The sequence below is a fragment of the Alosa sapidissima genome, chromosome 8, assembly GCF_018492685.1.
Source record: "Alosa sapidissima isolate fAloSap1 chromosome 8, fAloSap1.pri, whole genome shotgun sequence".
NCBI lineage: Eukaryota > Metazoa > Chordata > Actinopteri > Clupeiformes > Clupeidae > Alosa > Alosa sapidissima.
The window spans coordinates 2,695,495-2,715,086 of record NC_055964.1 but is presented as its reverse complement, the minus strand read 5'-3'; the positions used below and the strand labels follow the sequence as shown (position 1 = coordinate 2,715,086).

At 42.5% G+C, this 19,592-nt stretch overlaps 1 protein-coding gene across 1 annotated transcript in view; it reads left to right on the top strand.

Moving 5' to 3' along the window:
* gas2l1 (growth arrest-specific 2 like 1) overlaps positions 1-16,330 on the top strand; it is a 43,898-nt gene extending 27,568 nt beyond the window's left edge. Inside the window, exons 5-6 of the mRNA XM_042101377.1 lie at positions 9,683-11,676; positions 15,935-16,330. Of these exons, the coding sequence (XP_041957311.1) occupies positions 9,683-11,676; positions 15,935-16,026 (2,086 nt within the window). The 3' untranslated portion in view covers positions 16,027-16,330. The remainder of the gene's footprint in view (positions 1-9,682; positions 11,677-15,934) is intronic.
* The last annotated feature ends 3,262 nt before the right edge of the window (positions 16,331-19,592 follow it).

Here is a 19,592-nt window from a genome sequence, read left to right as displayed (position 1 = left end):
AACAGACAGTAACGGTTACACTGTTAGCTTAGGCTAAACAGTTCCCAGTGTGAAAGACAGACAACAATACAATACACCTCTCATTCAATCACAAGAATACACAAATCACAAAATAGTATCATATGTCATAATGAAATAACCCAACCCAAGCGCTGGCCGTTGGAGCCCGTTGGTGCACTGAAGTCAGCTCTATGAGCTGAAGGCAGGGTAGCAACCGCTACAATGCCCATCCGACTCGCCGGTCACTCGTGGCAGGAACCGAGTCTGTGTGTGTCAGTGTAAGTGTACTCACAAACAGACGGTTTCACTCCACTCGGCCAATGAGCTAATGACCGTTGTCCCACCATAGATAGGAGGCAAGCAGCGGCCTTGAGCTAGCCGAGGTAGCCAGTGACACCAGCAGTAGCAGGGCGGTTGGTCCTCCGGTGGGCTTAGCACCGGTGGTGAAGCAGTCGTCCTGGGAGAGGTGTAGCTAACGGTAGTAGCTAACGGTAGTAGCTAACGACCAGTAGCACTAGAAGCTAAACAGTAACTGCTAAGCTCTGAGGCAAGTTTAACAAAACCCGATGGGAGACACGAAGCGGGTCCACACCAAAACTGATCACAATGAACGTGACCCACAAGCACAGAGGAGATGGAATGTTCATATTCCCCGCAAGTTTGCGGGCATAATAAAATAACAAATAATCATTGGTTGTTTATAGAATCCAAATAAAAGCAAAACAAACAAAGACATTTGATTGGTTTAACTGAAAGCGTGTTCCGATGGCTCTGTGCAGATTCCTGATAACATTATTGCCATTCACATAGGTTTGGGCATGTGTGAGATTTCTATGTTGGGTACGGCAGGGCTGGTGATCAGTAACATCCATAAGAAATATGCAAGTTAAATTTAGGTTTCTCAATATGATACCTTTAGGCAACATGCTAACTCACAGATTTGGACTTGAAAGGGGTTGAAATCACAGTTTTTCTATTTAGTATTTATTTAAAGAAGCACAAAATGTTGCATCTTGAATATAAATGGCAGTAAGTGTATACATTTAGACACTAACACTAAATTTTTATGACATATGTTTGTATACAGTGGGCATCGCTTTCAAATGACCACTTCAGTCGCGCATTACGAGGCGTGAAGCTGCGTGAAGCTTTAGTACCACTTTCAGCCACTGTGCGTCGCTCTGCCACTGTACATCGCTCTGCCTGCCGCCCCTACTGAAAAAGCAGGAGACTTGCCGAGAGTAATCCCAGCCTACGAATTCAATAACAAAATAAATCATGCATAATTAAACATTACCTCGATTTAGGCTACTTGGGTATGTCTTAAGGCTTGACTACACGGTGGTAACGAAAATTGAAATCGAAATTTGCTGTCTACATTATTGTCAGTGTTGGGGGTAACGCAGCTACGCAAATCAAAACAGTGGTGTGATAATTGAGCCAGTAGAGAAATAACTGTTCAGAATTAATCTGTAGCCAGCTTCTGCAGAAAACAATGTTGTTGCCGATTTAATACTATCTGGTGACGTTTTTAACAGGCTACGCAATAGAGGCTTAGACAACTATGACCCACGTTTTGGTTTCGTAAATTAATTTGCCCTACTTCTGACTGCTTGACATGTCATTTTTATTTTTCTGTACAATAAACAAATACATCTGCTTTATGCCACAGAATTACATTCATATTTGGCTGACTTCTGCAGACGCGCAAAAAAACACTGCCAGGCCATCCTTAAAAATATTTTCGTTTGCTGTAACCCGACCGACCCTGTCAATTTAGAACTGACCCAAATATTTATTTTTTTCCCCTTTTAGTCCGACCGACTTGCCGGTTGTAAACTTGCGTTAAGACTGACCGATTTTTTTTTTACTCTAAACAACCAATACAAATAAAATACTATTTATTTTAGTAGGCCTAAGTATTGTGAATATAAATTGCCTACATACAAACGTAGGCTCTCTTAAATAAAACCCTGTGGCGTCATCTCTATTGATTTACGCATGTCACACTATGGCCTATACGCTTCGTTTCATTCACACAAACATCTCGACTCAACCCTTATTACTTGGCACGAAGCTCTGGAAGAACTGTGCCCAGAGTACACAACTGTTTCACCAGCACATTTAAATGACTTGACTAAAACCGTGCATAACTGGAGGTACACCTGTTATCTGAGCAGTCTGTATGTCCTCATTTTGCGAATGCGAGGACGATATGAGTCTGATGCATAGATGTCCGAGTCACGCATAATGTTTGAAAACCACTGGCTCGTAATCACAATAATTTAACACACGACAGTTGGATACTTCATCATGTTCCCATGCCTACATTTTGGTGAGTAGCATAGAGATCGTTAAAACAATAAAAAAAATAAAGGCCTGTGGTTTGCGCAGCCTACAGTAAGTAGGTTAAATAACAGACCCGCCACAATGTGCGGTATGATGATTTTTTACGAGCAAGATGTTTTTGGTGCTCTGCATGTTCTTAAATAACAATGATCATTAGTAGCCTAATATTTGACCATTATTTATCATTAGTATTATTTATCATTAGATCATTAGTAGCCTAATATTTGACCATGCATTGGGTTAGACACCAGGGGCCATATTCACAAAGCCTTTTATCTTACCACTAGGAGTAGGCTACTCCTAAATAGCAATAAAAGATTTTAGCTATAGGAGTTTCTCTTATTAAGTTATTCACAAAGCCTTTCAGACCTAGGCTACTCTTAGTAAGGGAAAATGACAACTCCTGAACAGATTCTAGAGCTGAGCGCTCTAGAATCTTTGACTAACAGTCTAAGAGTGAGTGAGTCTTCGTTGCTATGGATGACGTTATTACTCATGCACGAGCTTGACTGAAGTGACCACCTTGATTGGCTGATTATTGTAACGCGGGAATGATTCCAAACACCTTCCTTTACGATGAGTGGCAGGTGACAGGTCTGAGAATGCATCCGCTACACAAGGACAGAAGATGATGAATACTGTAACTGAATAAAAAGGCCTAGCCTAAATGAATCAAGAGTAAGGCAAAACAAATAGCCTAGTAGCCTAATGAAACATATGGATTGATGTAGTATCTTTGTAACATTATTAAATTAATCTGTTACTATGCCTATGCCTACGTTTGCAAAAGAGAACATTTTAATTTGATTCACAATAATGTTACATTTAATTTACATGTTGACAATGAGTAGCCTAGTTTTGGTTGTTGTTGGTGGCGTTATTGCATGTTAGTTATGCCTACAATGCAAAATTGCTTCCTCACGATTGGAAGCTCCTGTAGCCGCATAGGATTTCAAAACAGGCGAAATGCCACAAAACCGGTTTGTGAATAGGTCTGTGAGTTAGGAGTCCTCTTGACTTCTTTTAAGCTGTCACAGCTGGTGGGAAGGTGTGATTTGTTGGGGGCAGGGCCGGATTAACTGGGCACAAATGTCTGATGGCCCCCCCTGCCCCCCAGTCAACGTGAATCGGGTGGTCAGTTAATAGGCTATGCCGAAATAGTTTTCAACATTTTGAATATTAGTGTCGGGTGAATTAGGAAATGTTCTCAAAGTAGCCTTATGGCTGAAAGCTGCTTGGGATCCCCCCTGTCAAGCAATATAACCATACAAACGCGCGCACTCATTTAGCGTGTTTCCATCCAACTTCCTAATGCACATTTAATCTATTCGAATAAGAAATCCCGGTTGGAAACACGTGAAATGCGCATCAAAAATCCTAATGCGCATCTATATTTGATTCGCTAGAGGGGGGTGGATTAACTCTCGATGCGCATAAGGTATAATGCGAATAAAGTTGATGGAAACGGTTTATTCGCATCGTGTGACGTAACCTTCAGAGAATCTCAGCAATCTCTGGCGCTTCCCTATAACATTAGGCAACTTGATGTGTTCTCTTGCTTGTTTCCGTAGAATGAAAACAAACTGAATACACACATCGGTGCACAGTTGTTTTGCTGACGCTAAAGTTTTCGCCAACAACTCGATCGGCACACATCGCAAGTTTATACAACTAGTACAGTGCCCGTTCAAACATGCCATTCCTGTAGAAAACCTGTAGCCCGATTACATGCCCGCAGGTATGCCTGCTTTAACAATAGGATGATGGGGAAAAACATCATTCCAGCTAAGCATTCAATAATGTATAGGCCTACTGAATATCATAATATATTAGCCTATAATTAATGTGCAGTAAGCAGAATTTAGGCATGACTGCATGTGATTTCTACAGATCAGAATGGCATAACAAATGTTTTGAGTTAAGGCTATAGGCCTAGCTTATTGCATAACTTTCCTGATAGTGAAGACAAGCCATTTTGTGATCGTTTGACATTTGCAACGTTGTGACTCAAAAGCAGTGTTTGGTATCATAAGTGACGTTTGTCTGTCGGCCAATTGTTGTCTAGCTGTGTGGCACGTCTTCTGAAATCGGGACCATTAGCCTATTACTTGTTTCAATTTGGGACCTTGCAGTCGGAAATGTAGTTTGTTTATTCAAAGTCTCACGTCCAATGTAGCCTGGGCTATTCAAAGCGTCAGTTTATTGCACATACTTTTCATGTAATTTATTTATTGTTGAGGTCAGAGATGATAATCAAACATCTTGCATTTTAACCGTGATTTAATGCTGCCAAATCTCCGCTTATCCTCTCTCTGGTCCTGCGCGCAGTGCTGTGTGTAGAGCGGAGAAAGCCAACGTGTGCTTCTTTTACCGATATATAGCCTATAACTATATATTTAGCTTTTCTTATCCAAACAATGTCAAACTATGCACTGCACTTACTCATGCCAGTAGCAAGACACTACACATGCCAGTAGCAAGACACCTGCCAAGTTTGAAATCGAACGGACCAACGACACGCAGACAGACAGACAGACGTTCCTGCAATTTATGGATAGATAGATGCGATGGCTTGTTTGTTGGGATAGGCATCCGACAACGAGTACTCGGGGCAACAGCCAAACCCTGACTTGTGAATCTAAAGGTCTCCACCCACTGTTGGTCAGTGAAGTAGAGCTATAATCGGGCCTTAAAATTTAGGCCCAACAAGACCTGAGGCCAACAGAAATCAGCCCGAGCCCTGACCGAGCCCGAGACTGACAGCTTTTTAAAAGCCCGAACCCGTTTACAGCCCGACATTATTCAAATGTCCGCACGCACGCAGCTCTTTTGCCTTTTGTCAAGAATTTTAATTTACGATATTAAAAGGCCTAATGTCTTTACAGCGAAAGCTGACACACTTCTTCTCCGTAACCATTTGTTTCACCTTTGCAGGGTTTGATTTTGTTGCTGTAGCCTAACAAACGATGTGATCCTGATGGGCACTGGCAGCTTTGATCAACATGCCTTATCAGCGACGAATTCCCTGTCGTTCTACAGAATGTTGCATCCTTTGGATTTTACATAACCACTGGCTCATTATTCTCATTATGCACATGATCAAAACTTTTCCACACCTCAGACTTTGCTTTCTTTGCCGGTGCAACTAAAACGCCAGTCACAAGAGGCCAGCCTCTGTTTCACCTCCTAAGCATCCATTTCTGCATCTTTCTCGCAGCTAACCGAAACGCATCACCTGACCGCTCATTTAGCCTACCGCGCAAGCCCGAGCCCGCGTGAAATGATAGAAATGAAGCTCTACAGTGAAGTAACAAATTTGACAAAAAAACTGCCGACACCTTGGTCGTTCCCAAGTGTATGGTGGTCTCCGGCGATGGGAAGCTGCCAACACCCGATTGCGCAACATTCTCCGCCTTCCTTCTAATCGATATTAAACAAAATATTTTCAAAATGAAGGAATGAATTAGGCCTAGGTTCTAGGCTAATCCGAGAGAGGAGGGTGTCCATTTCACTTAACATAGGCAAAGTGTCCCAAAATACTTAGAATCAATAGGTGTTGGAAACGCTGACTAATGCGCATTTTATTTATGCGCATTACCATGGATGCGCATCACTAATTCGCATGAGTTGGATGAAAACACGCTAATTGTTTCAAAAGGAGTAAATTCGGCTTTGTCAGAACTGAGCTGTGGACGACACGGCACGGCATGCCCAATTGAAAATAAATTAACGCAACGCAACACAGACCCCGCTTCTCTCGCGTCAGTCACTGACATGAACGAAACACAGAATCCGCTTCTCTCACGGCAGTCACTGACAGTAGCCTAGAATAAATGCATGGGGAAAAAAACTTCCCCATGACAAAGACATCGTAAAACACTGAAAGTTAATATTTTGTCACTATAACATACATCTGTCCTTTGTCAAATGTGTTATGTTCCAAGTAGCCTAGTGCGTAATTCTGCTTCATAAAGTTGAACAAATACATTTGCTTATCTCACAGACAAATATAAATAGCCAGTTAGGGTCTACAGTGCAGAGTTGGTAAGTTATGGTAGGCCAACTTGGAGTGAACATACAAACAGGGGAAATTCTTTCTCTAGTAGCTGAGTAGCCTCAGGTGCGCACGTAGACATAAGGCCGAACATGCAAGCGCCAATGAATCGTGCTCTCACGACAATCACGGCGTTAAACTTAAATAGGTTAACATCACTCTAAGTTTGCTTTCAAGCAAGGAAAACGATGATATGAAGACATCTGTTTCGTTGGAAGGGCAACACAGAGACAGGCCCGATGGCAGGGCTGTTATGAGAGTATTAAAATATGGGATATTCTACGGGAAAACATTAAAACGGCAAGACAGCGGGGGGGAAGTTAAAATATGTAAGAAACACGGAAAAAGTTGGCATGCATTGTTTCGGTCCCCATGCACAGGGATTATTTGTCATATTATTAATCACATATGATTATTTTTGAAATTGTGCAAACAGGTGCAACACATTTGAAAAGGAAGGACTGGTAGCATGCAAGCTCGCGGGAAATATTGATTTAAGAACGTTATCACAGTGTGTGGCTGTGGCGCAAAGCAGCGCGGGCGGAAGACAGTGACAATTGGCAGGGGAGTGTCATGTCTTTTTTAACAATTCTGTCGGAGGGTCATTGAACAATTTCTAGCAGGCAAGGGAGGGTCATGCAACTTTTGACTGAATCAATCAGTCAAAATAACGAACAGTCCCTAGATTGCTGCTGGGCTACAGTATATGTCTTGGTTCATGTCTGTTAACAACTCATTGCCGTCAAACGCGTAGCCTATCTCGCGGTTGCATCCATTACAAACAAACATGCAATGTGAACGTCTGGGATTGGGAAGAGCACTAAATGCTCTACTGAATAAGAACGAAGTCAAACCTTTAAATGAAAAACACTCTTTAATAATCAAAAAAATAAACCGCTAATGAAGTAAACTTGTGACCATCAAAAATCGTTTATCGCCTGTAACTCCGTGATAACAGGACGTAATAGGAAGGCATTTGGCTGAGCAACGGAGGTTAATATGCTCTATATTTTGTCCAAATGATGTCTGTCTATCATCGTTGCACTCGGAGAAAACCAGAATTTGTCCTGCATTTCTTCTACGGCTGCAAACGGGATTCACTCGCAGTTAACCAAATATTTCTTTATTAGGGCAGGGCAGGCATATTTCTGGCTATTAAATTATTTCTAAACCAGTCTGCTAAAGTCTGTAGTGAAGTCTGTGTAGGGTTTTCCAGGCTCCATTTCTTTTTACGAGACACCCTGCTCACTTGAGCCATCTACCGGTTGTTTGGGTTGTTGCAGCGTCTCACTGGGAAAATACAAATTAAAGTCGCGTGATACCGCGTGATCCCACGCGCGGACCGCGAGTGAAGCTGGCCAATTCGAAGCACTGCCCACTGTATGTATGAAGACATAGCTTTTAGAGTGGTCTAAACAAACCTTACAAATGTGTCACTCACAAAATACGCAGCCAAGGTATCAGGAAACATAGTTTTGTACCTTTTAGTTAATTTTATGTCCTACCCCTCAAACTAAACTCCTCCCAGCCTGTGCTCTACTATAGTTTCTGTACATGGAAGGAGTTAATAGGAGAATGTACAAACTAGATGTACCGCAGAGCGGTACAAAATATGACCGCCACCCAGTCCAGCACATTTTTTCCACAAAAATAAATCACGCTGAAAGGCCTATATGATTCTAACTGTCTCACTAAATTGCATTATCCACACTCAATTCCCACTGGTATCTGCTAGACAACAAGTACCAAAACATGATTAGTTCATAGATTTCACATGTAAAATTCATTTTATATAACCCCACCCCCATCTTGCCTGTTCATAATTCTGAGAAATTCTTGTGTGCATGTGTGCGTGTACATGTTTATGTTTATGTGTGTGGGTGTGTGTGTGTGTGTGTGCGTGCTTGTGTGTGTGCCTGCGTATGTGCCTGTGTTTGTGCATGTGCATGCATGCGTACATATGTCTACTGTGTGAGTATGTGTCATACGTAGGATTACTGTGAATGTATGTGTGTGCGTGTGTATCTGTTTATGCACATGTGTGCACATGGAATGGGTTAAGATGACCCCTGGAGGCAAACATACTGAAAAAATTGGTCATCCTAGGCCCTACGGTTCTCAAGATATTCACAGAAAACTGTGTCTGCCCTACCCTCCTTTTGGGGGGTCCAGTCCAGCGGGGGTGCTACAGATCAAAACGAAAAACGATGGTTCCATGCTATCCATGTGGGGTTACATGCCCACCAAGTTTCGTGTACCCTGGTCTTTCAGTGTCCCGGGAATCCTTGTTGGTGTACGGTCACTAAATGTACACATAAATTATTTTATTGTAAGGCCCCCCATGAACGAAAGTTCACGAAACTTGGCATGCATTCGGAGGGTGTCATAATGATCCTACACTTTCAATTTCGTGCAGTTTTGACCATGTCAGCCAGAGATATTGTGATGAAAACACCTAATTTTTTGCTTTTTAATTTTTAACTAGGTGACGCTATACATGAAATAAGTGGTAATGGGATAGGTTGACATGTCCCCTTAAGACCAACATACAAAAAAAAGGTGGACCTCCTAGGCCCTACGGTTCTCGAGATATTCACAGAAAACTGTCTCCGGCCACCTACAGGCCAGTTGGTGTATAGTAACATAAATTAATTTATTGTGTGGCCCCCCATGAACGGAATTCCACGAAACTTGGCGTGCATTCAGAGGGTGTCATAATGATCCTAAACTTCCAATTTCGTGCAGTTTTGACTATGTTAGGTCACAGATACCTGCGATTACAACACCTCATTTTTACTTTTTTTGTGTTTAACTAGGTGGCGCTATACATGAAATGAGTGGTTATGGAATGGGTTGACATGGCCACAACATACAAAAAAAAATGGTCCTCCTAAACCCTACGGTTCTCGAGATATTCACAGAAAACTGTGTCTGCCCTACCCTCCTTTCGGGGGTCCAGTCCAGCGGGGGGGCTACAGATCAAAACGAAAAACGATGGTTCCATGCTATCCATGTGGGGTTACATGCCCACCAAGTTTCGTGTACCCCGGTCTTACAGTGTCCCGGGAATCCTTGACGGAAATTTGGACATGCGGAAAAAAAAAAAAAAAAAAAAAAATCTGACTAAACCTATATGACCGCCGCTTCGCTGCGCAGCGGTCATAATAATGTGCACAGCTGTTGTCCCAAGGGGAAAATGATCTGACAAGTAGTGAACTAAATTTTGTGTGAATATTGTAAATCACATTCTTCTTTGTTTTTTTTTCTATTGTCTCTCAGGAATAAAGAATCATTAGTGCCAGTGACACGGAGGCTGTCTGGTGGCAGTGACTCATCAACAACGTCTTCCAAAGGCAGCTGTGGTCTACGTGCAGGTGGAGAGGAAATGGTTCTGCTTGTCAATCGCAAGGAGGGACGGCATGTGATTGAAAGGGTTGGTGGACAGGATGAGTTTGCTGTTCCGCAACCTCCTCAGGCACGTACAAGAAACACTTCTCGAGACCGCCCCACACAGACATCCCAATCTCCCCGTCGTCACAGCCCACTTCACGTGTATACAGAGGGCCATCAAACCACACCTTCTGAACAGAACCATTCTCAGTGCCCTGAGAGTCCATGTCATCTCCAGACTACTCACTCTCCCAGTCAAGATAAGAGGTTGTCTTCCCGTAGTTGCAATAGTATGGAGGATTTGCGTGCTAAGCAAACAACTTCTATCTGTTGTAGGGCTAGTGGTGGTAGTGGTAACTCCTGGAGACCGATCTCCACCACTGCCTCCACTTCCCCAGTCAGAGGAGCTTCCTGTAATAGGAGTGGAAGCCCTGCAAAGAAAGGATTGACGACACCTCGTCCTCCATTACAAACACCATCTATTGGCAAGGGTAAACTGCTACCCCCTGTGTCACAGCCAGGACGACATTCTCCACAGTCATCTTATCGCTCTTCCCATCACCACAATCATCCTCCAAGATCCCCACGTTCCCAGAACTCTCGTACATCTTCACGCACCCAGAGAAGTAGATCTAACCCAAGGCCCTCTCTTCGGACTGAATCCCAGGATGGGCCATCAGGACAGGGTTACAGTTTACAACATTTACCCAGCTTGGATCCCCAGAAGGAAGAAGACCTGTACCGTAGCTTTGAGGCAGAGTATCTGGCCAACACTCAGCAACAGCTGGCCAGGTCTGGTCCAGACAGAGGTACAGTGAGGAAGGACATACTTCCAATTTCCCAACAGTTACAAGAGCAGCACTTTACCCTGTGTGTCCTTCCTACACCAACCATGGGGGATTTGAATGTGACAGATTCAGCCTACTCCTCCTCTTGTTCCTCCACTTCCTCTCTAAATGTTGGGGGGAAACCGTTTGGACTATTTCCAGACCTGAAAGAGGTGAAAAAGACTAAACAACAGCCGTGTATCCTGAATGATCCCACCACCTTTTCTCAGAACCAGACCTCAGAAATGCTATCTGACAGCAAACAATGGAGTGACTGCGACAGAGGTCTGAAGAGATTGCCTGCCATTTCCAGTTTAATGGAAGATTGTGAGGTGGGTTTTAATCACTCACAGCACCAGTCACACCCAGCACTTGTACCTAGACCACTGAATGGGTCCCCTGGTCTGTACCACAGGCCAACTGAGATTTTGTTGAATGGACAGCCAGATACATTTAACCAAAGGGATGTGGAAGCAGATGCCTCTCAAGAGGAATTCACTGCAGACATGCCTTATGATTTGGACCACAACCCAAATAAAGATCTTCCGCTTCTTACTTGCCCCTTGCCTGTTCCACCACTCAGTGATGATTCCTTGTTACAGAACTCCTGTGAGAGCTCATCCATGTGCTTCAGTGCGCCACTCTCAGATGGTATCACCACCCCATCCCACTCACTTGCCAATGGTGACATGGAGAATGCCGCAGCTCTGCGGGCCAGGAGGGGTCAGAAGAAGACTGAGTGGATGCCCTCCATTTATAAAATGAAGCTGAGACCACGAATCCGGCCACGTACGGACAACCGGCCAGACAATAGTCCATCTCGTATTCCTACCCCTATTGGCAGAGATACACAACAACAGCAGCATGAAACTAGCCTGCCCCCTTTGCACACTTCATCGGAGTCTCCTCACTTCTCCTATTCCAATGAGTATTCATCATCTAGAAATGTTCTCCATCAAGCTATCACAGACCTTCTTCATCCTCAGTCCTGCTCTCCAAGCATGGGCCCAAAGGATTGCTCTTATTCCCCTCCATCCAACCTGGACACAGAAGCATGTATGTAACAGAATTAGTTGATGTAAATAAGGAAGGAGGATTTCCTATTTTTTCCTATTAACTTTGGTTGGGGTGCTGTCTAGGGTCTACTCTGTTTAAAGGAACCCCGACTAGTACGACATGTTGGCCTTATAAGATTAACGTTGGCGTCAGCTATAAAAAAAAGGTGGTATAAAAACATTCCAAATGTTTTAGTTTTTATTAAATCAGGAGGATAACGCGGAAGACGGTACTCGAGATTTACATGAAAATGAAGACAATCAGAGAGGTGAGGAAGTGAGAGTGGGGCAAAATCGATGGTGTCTGTCCAGCAACTGCTTGCCAATGACAACCGAGAATGAGAGTGTTTGTTGTAAAGAGCTCCACTTTTTTTGTCAGCAGCTGTCCAGGGTAAGCATAGATCAAACTATCATATGATATAACGTTCAGGTTCAAACTGAAAAGGCTGAACGTGTTAATCTCACTGTAACCTAGGCTTACTGTCAAGACCTAGCCAGCAACCTTAACACGTCACTCACTACCCAGAAAGCATTGAGACGTACATAACCATGGCGTCCTACGAGTGAACGGGTTTTCTACATTTTTTAATAAAAACTAAAAACATTTGGAGTGTTTTTATACCACCTTTTTTATAGCTAACGCCAACGTTAATCTTATAAAGCCAACATATCGTACGACTTGGTGAATGGAAGCTATTTTATTTAAGCATCACAAAAATTACATGGTGCATTGTTATGATGAGTTTTTTGAAACCTTATGAGTTGCCCAATTAAAAGAAGCAACAAGCACTTTTGACAGCCATGGATGTGTTTGAATTTTGGATTGTTTTCAGGGTGTCAGACAACCAGGTGTTGCCTGACATGAATTGATTTGTTTTGTATGTTATTTCATCATTTACTTTATGATTGAGCAAAAAAAAATACTGAGTAAAAAAATACTATCATACGCAATACTGTACATGTTGGGTCTCACACATTTAAGGCCAAACTTTATTATTATCATAATTGTGGCTGTTGCCTTGTTCATGCAGCAGCATATACAGTAGTGCTTGTTTGCAAAAAAGTGCAATGTTTATAGAATGACCATAATGCAATTCCTAATTCCTTTTCTGAAGGTGATTTTGATGTGTTTATTTGCATTTGCCAAGGCAACAGACATGTACATTTTAATAAAAGGCCTGTAACAGGATAAAAGAGATATGTAATACTTCTGTTATTATGCTTTTAGAATTACATATAGTGTTATGTTATTTTTTTGTTTATTTCACAACAATCCCAATTGAAACTTTAAACATTAAACATGTACAACTAAGACCAAATATTATGTAGTCTACCCACCATAGTTTTAGCCTGGCTAACGCCAAACCTCATCACATTGAGATGTGGTATGGGAACTATAAATTTATTTTCTCGTATTTGAAATGTGGTTTACGAATGCCCAGAGCCGTTTATTGGGCGCTACATGTCTATCAGATGCACCTGTAGTACTTAGCTCATAACCGCTTCGGTGTGTCGTCATCGTCTTGCTGTCCCCCCTCCGTTCTGTGATTGGTTCCTTCGTTGAGGAGAAAACAAAGTCCATGGAATCCAGGCTGCCTATAAAATTGTGCATGTAAGGCAGCATGGGAAAACCCAGGCTACCATAGTTTAGGAAATCACAAAATCTGTGACAAATGGGTAAGAGTGAACGAGGCACTATAGTATACCCAATATATAACTTAGTGCCAACTTATAACTTTGTGCCAACTTAGCACAAAAAGTAAGGAAATTTGTGTTTGGTAGATTATTTCTCTGTGGTAACAACGTTTTTTGGCAATAAATCTTATACCGTTGGAAAGCCTGTTTAGTTCAGGTGTAAACCAAGGAGCGGAGTGCACAAATGAAACAGTTATATATATATACAGTGGCAAGAAAAAGTATGTGAACCCATGCTAAAGTTGACTAAAAAGTGAGGAAAAATCCAACCAAGGACACCAACCTTCTTTGTGAATGAAGAATATATTGTAAATAAATAAATGTTCTTTAAAATACAGGATGCATTTTGCACTATGCATCCTGATAAAGGTTCCCTTGGCCTTTGGAATTAAAATAGCCCCACATCATCACCCTTCACCATAGAGATTGGCATGGTTTAATTTCAGTTAGCCTATTAGCTGGTTTGATTTGCATTGAGCTCAAGTTCACATACAAAATAGCCCATTGTGCATTAAGGTTATTGGCTGGTTAAATCACAAGGACTTACAGTGAAACATGGTCACATTATAGTAGATTCCATTACTAAAAACATACATGTACACACATTACATGGCAAACATTACTCTATTGCTGTGAGCCATACAGCCAATGTTACCTCAACGCGTCTCCCAGTAGTGGAGTGTGCTAGCACGGCGTCTTCCAGCCAAGACCTATGTTAAAAACATTGCTGTGAATTTGCATGAAGGCTCTTACAAAAGCAACTGACCAGTCTATGGTTGAGATCTCTTGCAAATACCTTCAGTAGACATCATAGTCAACATGATGCTACACAGTCAACATGAGCGTCTGGCACACAGTCAAACACTTGTTGTCAAACCATTATACTTTAAACACAGCTGGTAAAGACATCATGTTTGTAGTGAAAATGGAGCATTGGCACATACCTTTCACAGGCGACAGCACAGCGAACACAGTGTGGGAAGAACGTACAGAGCCTACGGTTCACTGGCCCACCCAATGTGCCTGTTTTTATAGAAAGTGCCATTCACGCTAATGAGTACTGTAACTAGCCACTTGCAAGCTAACTGGAGGGTGAAATGTACACTATTTTTGACCATTTCTGAACTGTGAAACTCAACAAATATGATTTGTAGTTGTGAACTTATTGCAGTTTCGTCAGTGGTGGACGAAGTACACAAATCTTGTATTTGAGTGAAAGTAGAGATACACATGGTTAAATGTTACTCCAGTAAAAGTAGAAGTCCTCCTTTTACATTTCCACTTGAGTGGAAGTACAAAAGTACTTGCCTTCAAATGTACTTAAGTATCAAAAGTAAAAGTCCTAAAATGTATTATGACTATACAGTTGCTTTTACTTTTGTGGAAATAAATTGGCACAGACAAAGGCAAAATCATCTAAGAATTGGTGTATGTAGAAATAACTAAAAACAAACTAATGTGATACTGTATGTTATCTTAGATACTTCAAAGTAATACTGAATGTTGAATGCTTTACACTTTCAGACAAAATCAAGATGTTCCCTTTTGTGTTTGATAGTGTCAGATTGTCTATCATCATCATTTGCTCAATGGCGTCATGAGGCTAGTATGGTATCAAGGGTCAACAAGGTACAGTAAATAGTGGATATAACAATAAAATAGGTTAGGCAACACCATTATTTAAAGCCTAGCTTGCTTAATAGAAAATACACATGTAGCCTAAGTACAACTGTATTTGGGCAGTCTTTTTTCCAAAAGGAACTTCAGCTGTACTTCAGATGTCACAAAATGTAGTGGAGTAAAAAGTAAGATATTTGGGTTACACTTTACTTGACAGTATCGACATAAGTGACATAACACTGTTATGAATGTGTCATAAACAAGTCATAAACGTTTATGACATAACACTTCTGTTATTAATTGACAATTGTTTTTTGTCATTACAAGTTAGGATTAGGGTTAGGATTAGGGTTAGAGTTAGAGGTTAGGGTTCATGTGTCATGACAGTGTCATATGTTCATGACAGTGTCATGTCACTCTTATGTCGATACTGTCAAGTAAAGTGTTACCGATATTTGGACTACTGGAGTAAAAGTAAAAAGTTCAACAAAATTGAACTACTCAATTAAAGTACAGATACATGAAAAAGCAACTTAAGTACAGTAATTGAGTATAAATGTACTCAAGTAATGTCCGCCACTGAGTATCGTCATAACTATTCCACCTGTGTGTGCATGGTTTTAATTCTGAAGTGCAACAGTTTAGGCTACAGCACATCCATAGATAAAAATAAGCAAGTCTAACCTCTGAATTTCTTCAAAGTGCACCATATTGATGCATTTAAACGTTAAAATATACACTTACGGGGGAGCATGCCCCTGGACCCACCTAGGGGGTCTTGCACCCCAGTGCAGTTCTCGGTCTAATGACGCCCCTGGTACAAATCAATATGGGAGCTATTTTGACTGACAGAAGTGACCAAGATAGGAGCAATTCTTGTCCAAAAAAGTATTGCTACACCAAAATACTTTTGTCCAACGGTGAATAATTTTTTTCCGTTGCAGCGACACTGGATTTGAGGATTTCCCAACCTGCCAAATCCCACTTTAACCACTGGGTATTGGTAAGATGGACAGATTTCCTGGAGCGATGTTAATTTCCTGGATATGTACTTTAGGAGGACTGGTCACCTGCACCATTTCCCACTATCAGCGGCTTCGAGACGGAGAGGGCTCACAACACCATGTTCCTGGGGGTCCATCTGACGGACAAGCTGACCTCCAGTGACAACACCACAGCTGTCATCAAGAGGGCGAAACAGCGACTTTACTTCCTGCATAGACTGAGGAAGGACATCCCCATCCCAGCCATGACTATATTTTACAGAGGGACCATCGAGAACATTCTCACTTACTGCATCTCTTCATAGTTTGGCAAAAGCACGGCAGACGAGAGGCACAAACTGAACATGATAAATATTGGTGCTCCGCTGCCCCTTTTGCAGGACATCCACATGGAGCGCTGTGTGCACAGAGCAATCAGCATCATGAAGAACTCCACAAATCCCATTCATGGCACGTTATCTCGCAGTCTGGAAATAGATATATACAGTATGTATATGAGGACTGCCTGGATATTGCAGCCCAAATTCCCAAAAAGTTGGGACACTTTGAAAAATGTGAATAAAAAAGAATACTATGATTTACAAATCATGTCAACCCTATATTTAATTGAGAATAGTTCAAAGACAACATATCAGCTGTTGAAGGAGAGAAATGTTATTGTTTTTTTGGAAAAAAATATGTTCATTTTGAACAGCAACATTTTAAATGGCAGCAACATGTCAACAAAAAAGTTGTGACAGACATTTTTACCACTGCGTTGCTTCACCTCTAAATTTAAGTTATTTAACAACATTCTGTAAATGTTTAGAAACTGAGGAGACCAGTTGCTCAAGTTTTGAGAATGACATGTAGTCCCATTCCTGCCCAATATATGATTTCAGCTGCTCAAAAGTCTGCGGACTTCTTAGTCATGTTTTTCATTCCATGATGCACCCAATTAGACAGGTCTGACTGCAGACAGGTCATTTTAGCACCTGGACTCTTGGAGAAATACTGTTTAAATATGTGCAGAATTCATTTTGCCTTTATTTCCTGAAATATTAAAAGTCTTCACCACAAAGGCATTGTCTGGGTAGCAGTATATGTTGCTCAAAACCTGTGTACATCATTCAGAAATGATTGTGCCTTGCCAGATGTGCAAAATGCCCATGCCATAGGCACTAATGCACCTCCACACTGCCAGGGATGCTGGCTTTTGAACTGAGCACTATAAAACAAAATTGGATACGATGGATAGTTGAATAGTCCCTTTCCTCTTTAGCTCAGAAGAGTCCATGATTTCCAAAAATAATTGCACATTTTGATTGGTTTAACCAGGACCCTTTTCCACTCTACATTTTTTTTTTTCCACTAAAGCTCTGACATGGATAGAGTCTTATTTAGATTCAAGGAAGCAGTGCACCAGAATTAATGATGTATGCTCTTCCTTTGTCAACAGTTCCATTGGAGTCCCACAGGGATCAATTTTAGGACCAATTTTATTTACATTACATTACATTACATTACATTACATTACATTTGGCTGACGCTTTTTTAACCAAAGCGACTAACAACATGGTAAACAGTAAGTTTTAGAACAATTCTCACAATTTTAGGACAGTTTAAAAAAAACACATTAGAGTACAGTAAGAATAAGTGCGTCGGTGAGTGCTGTATTTTAACAGTTACTTGTCAGTTTAACGGCTGGTGAGTGCTAGGATCAGTAAGAATTGTTGTAAGTGTTGCTATGAGAGTAGATGTTCTCTAAAGAGCTGGGTCTTCAGGAGTTTTTTGAAAGTGGAAAAGGATGTCCCTGCCCTTGTAGGAACTGGCAGTGTGTTCCACCAACGAGGAACAACAGATGAGAAAAGTTTGGATTGGCTTGAGCGTACCGGTGGTAGAGCTAGACGTCGTTCGTCAGAGGAGCGCAGTGGTCTGGAGGTAGTGTAAGTCTGTATGAGGGCATTCAAGTAGGTGGGAGCAGAACCGGAGACTACTTTGTAGGCAAGCGTTAGAGACTTGAATTTGATGCGGGCCGCCATAGGTAGCCAGTGTAGCTGGATGAGCAGCGGGGTAACATGTGCCCTTTTGGGTTGGTTGTAGACCAGGCGCGCCGCCGCATTCTGGATCATCTGAAGTGGTTTCACTGCGCAGGCTGGGAGACCTGTCAGGAGGGCATTGCAGTAGTCGAGTCGTGAGATGACTATTGCCTGAACCAGAAGTTGGGTAGCATCTTGAGTCAAGTAAGTCCTGATTTTCCGTATGTTGTAGAGTGCGAAACGGCATGACCGGGCGACTGAGGCAACATGATCTGAGAAGTTTAGTTGGTTGTCGAGAACAACTCCTAGATTTCTTGCAGTCCTGGTCGGTGAAGCAGACAGGGAGTCAAATTTGATGTTGATGTCGTGGTGTATGGTAGGTTTAGCTGGGATGACCAGCAGTTCAGTCTTTGAGAGGTTCAGCTGGAGGTGGTGTGCCTTCATCCATGTAGCTATGTCTGAAAGGCAATCTGAGATCCGTGCTGAAACCAGGGGGTCGTCAGGTGGAAAGGACAGATAGAGCTGTGTGTCGTCTGCATAGCAGTGGTATGAGAAGCCGTGCGAACGGATAATCTGTCCCAAGGAGGTGGTGTAGATAGCAAAGAGGAGGGGGCCCAGCACTGAGCCCTGGGGGACCCCTGTGGTGAGATGGTGAGGTGCAGATAGCTGACCAAGCCATGATACGTTAAACGAGCGTCCTGTGAGGTAGGATTCAAACCAGGAGAGAGCAGCTCCGGAGATTCCCATGTCAGCGAGTATAGAGAGAAGGATACGGTGATTAACCGTGTCAAAGGCAGCCGATAAGTCAAGCAGAATGAGTACTGATGATCGAGCGGTCGCCCTGGCTTCTTTTAAGGCTTCTGTTAGAGACAGCAGAGCCGTTTCGGTAGAGTGGCCGCTTTTGAACCCAGACTGATTTGGATCCAGAAGGTTGTTCTGTGAAAGGAAGTCAGAGACCTGTTTGGAGACTGCTCGTTCAATGCCTTTGGATAGGAAAGGCAGGAGTGAGACAGGGCGGTAGTTCTCGACTTGAGCAGGGTTGAGAGAAGCTTTCTTAAGTAACGGTGTTACCCGGGCCATTTTGAACGCTGTTGGAAATGTGCCGGAGGTTAGCGAGGCATTGATCACATGTGTGATAGCTGGAGTGATGGTCGGGCTGATGGACTGAAGTAGGCTCGTAGGTATAGGGTCCAGCGAGCATGTGGTAGGACGGCTGCATGTCAGGAGTCTGGACACTTCACTCTCGGAGAGAGGCGTGAATGCTGAAAAAGATGTTCCAGCAGTCCCTAGAGGTTGTAGGAGTGCGGTATCTGAGTCAGATGCGTTGAGTGGGCATGTAGAGAATTGACTGCTGATTGCCGCCACTTTGTTTGTAAAAAATGAGGCGAGGGTATCTGCAGTAAGGCTGGATGGAGGAGGAGGCAGCTGAGGGTTGAGTAGCGATTTGAAGGTTGAGAAAAGTTTTCGAGTGTCTGTAGCGCTGTTGATTTTGTCATTGTAGAAAGCAGTCTTAGCAGCAGTGATGCTGGCTGAGAAGGAGGTCAGGAGTGTCTGGTAGTTTTTGAGGTCGTCAGCTAGTT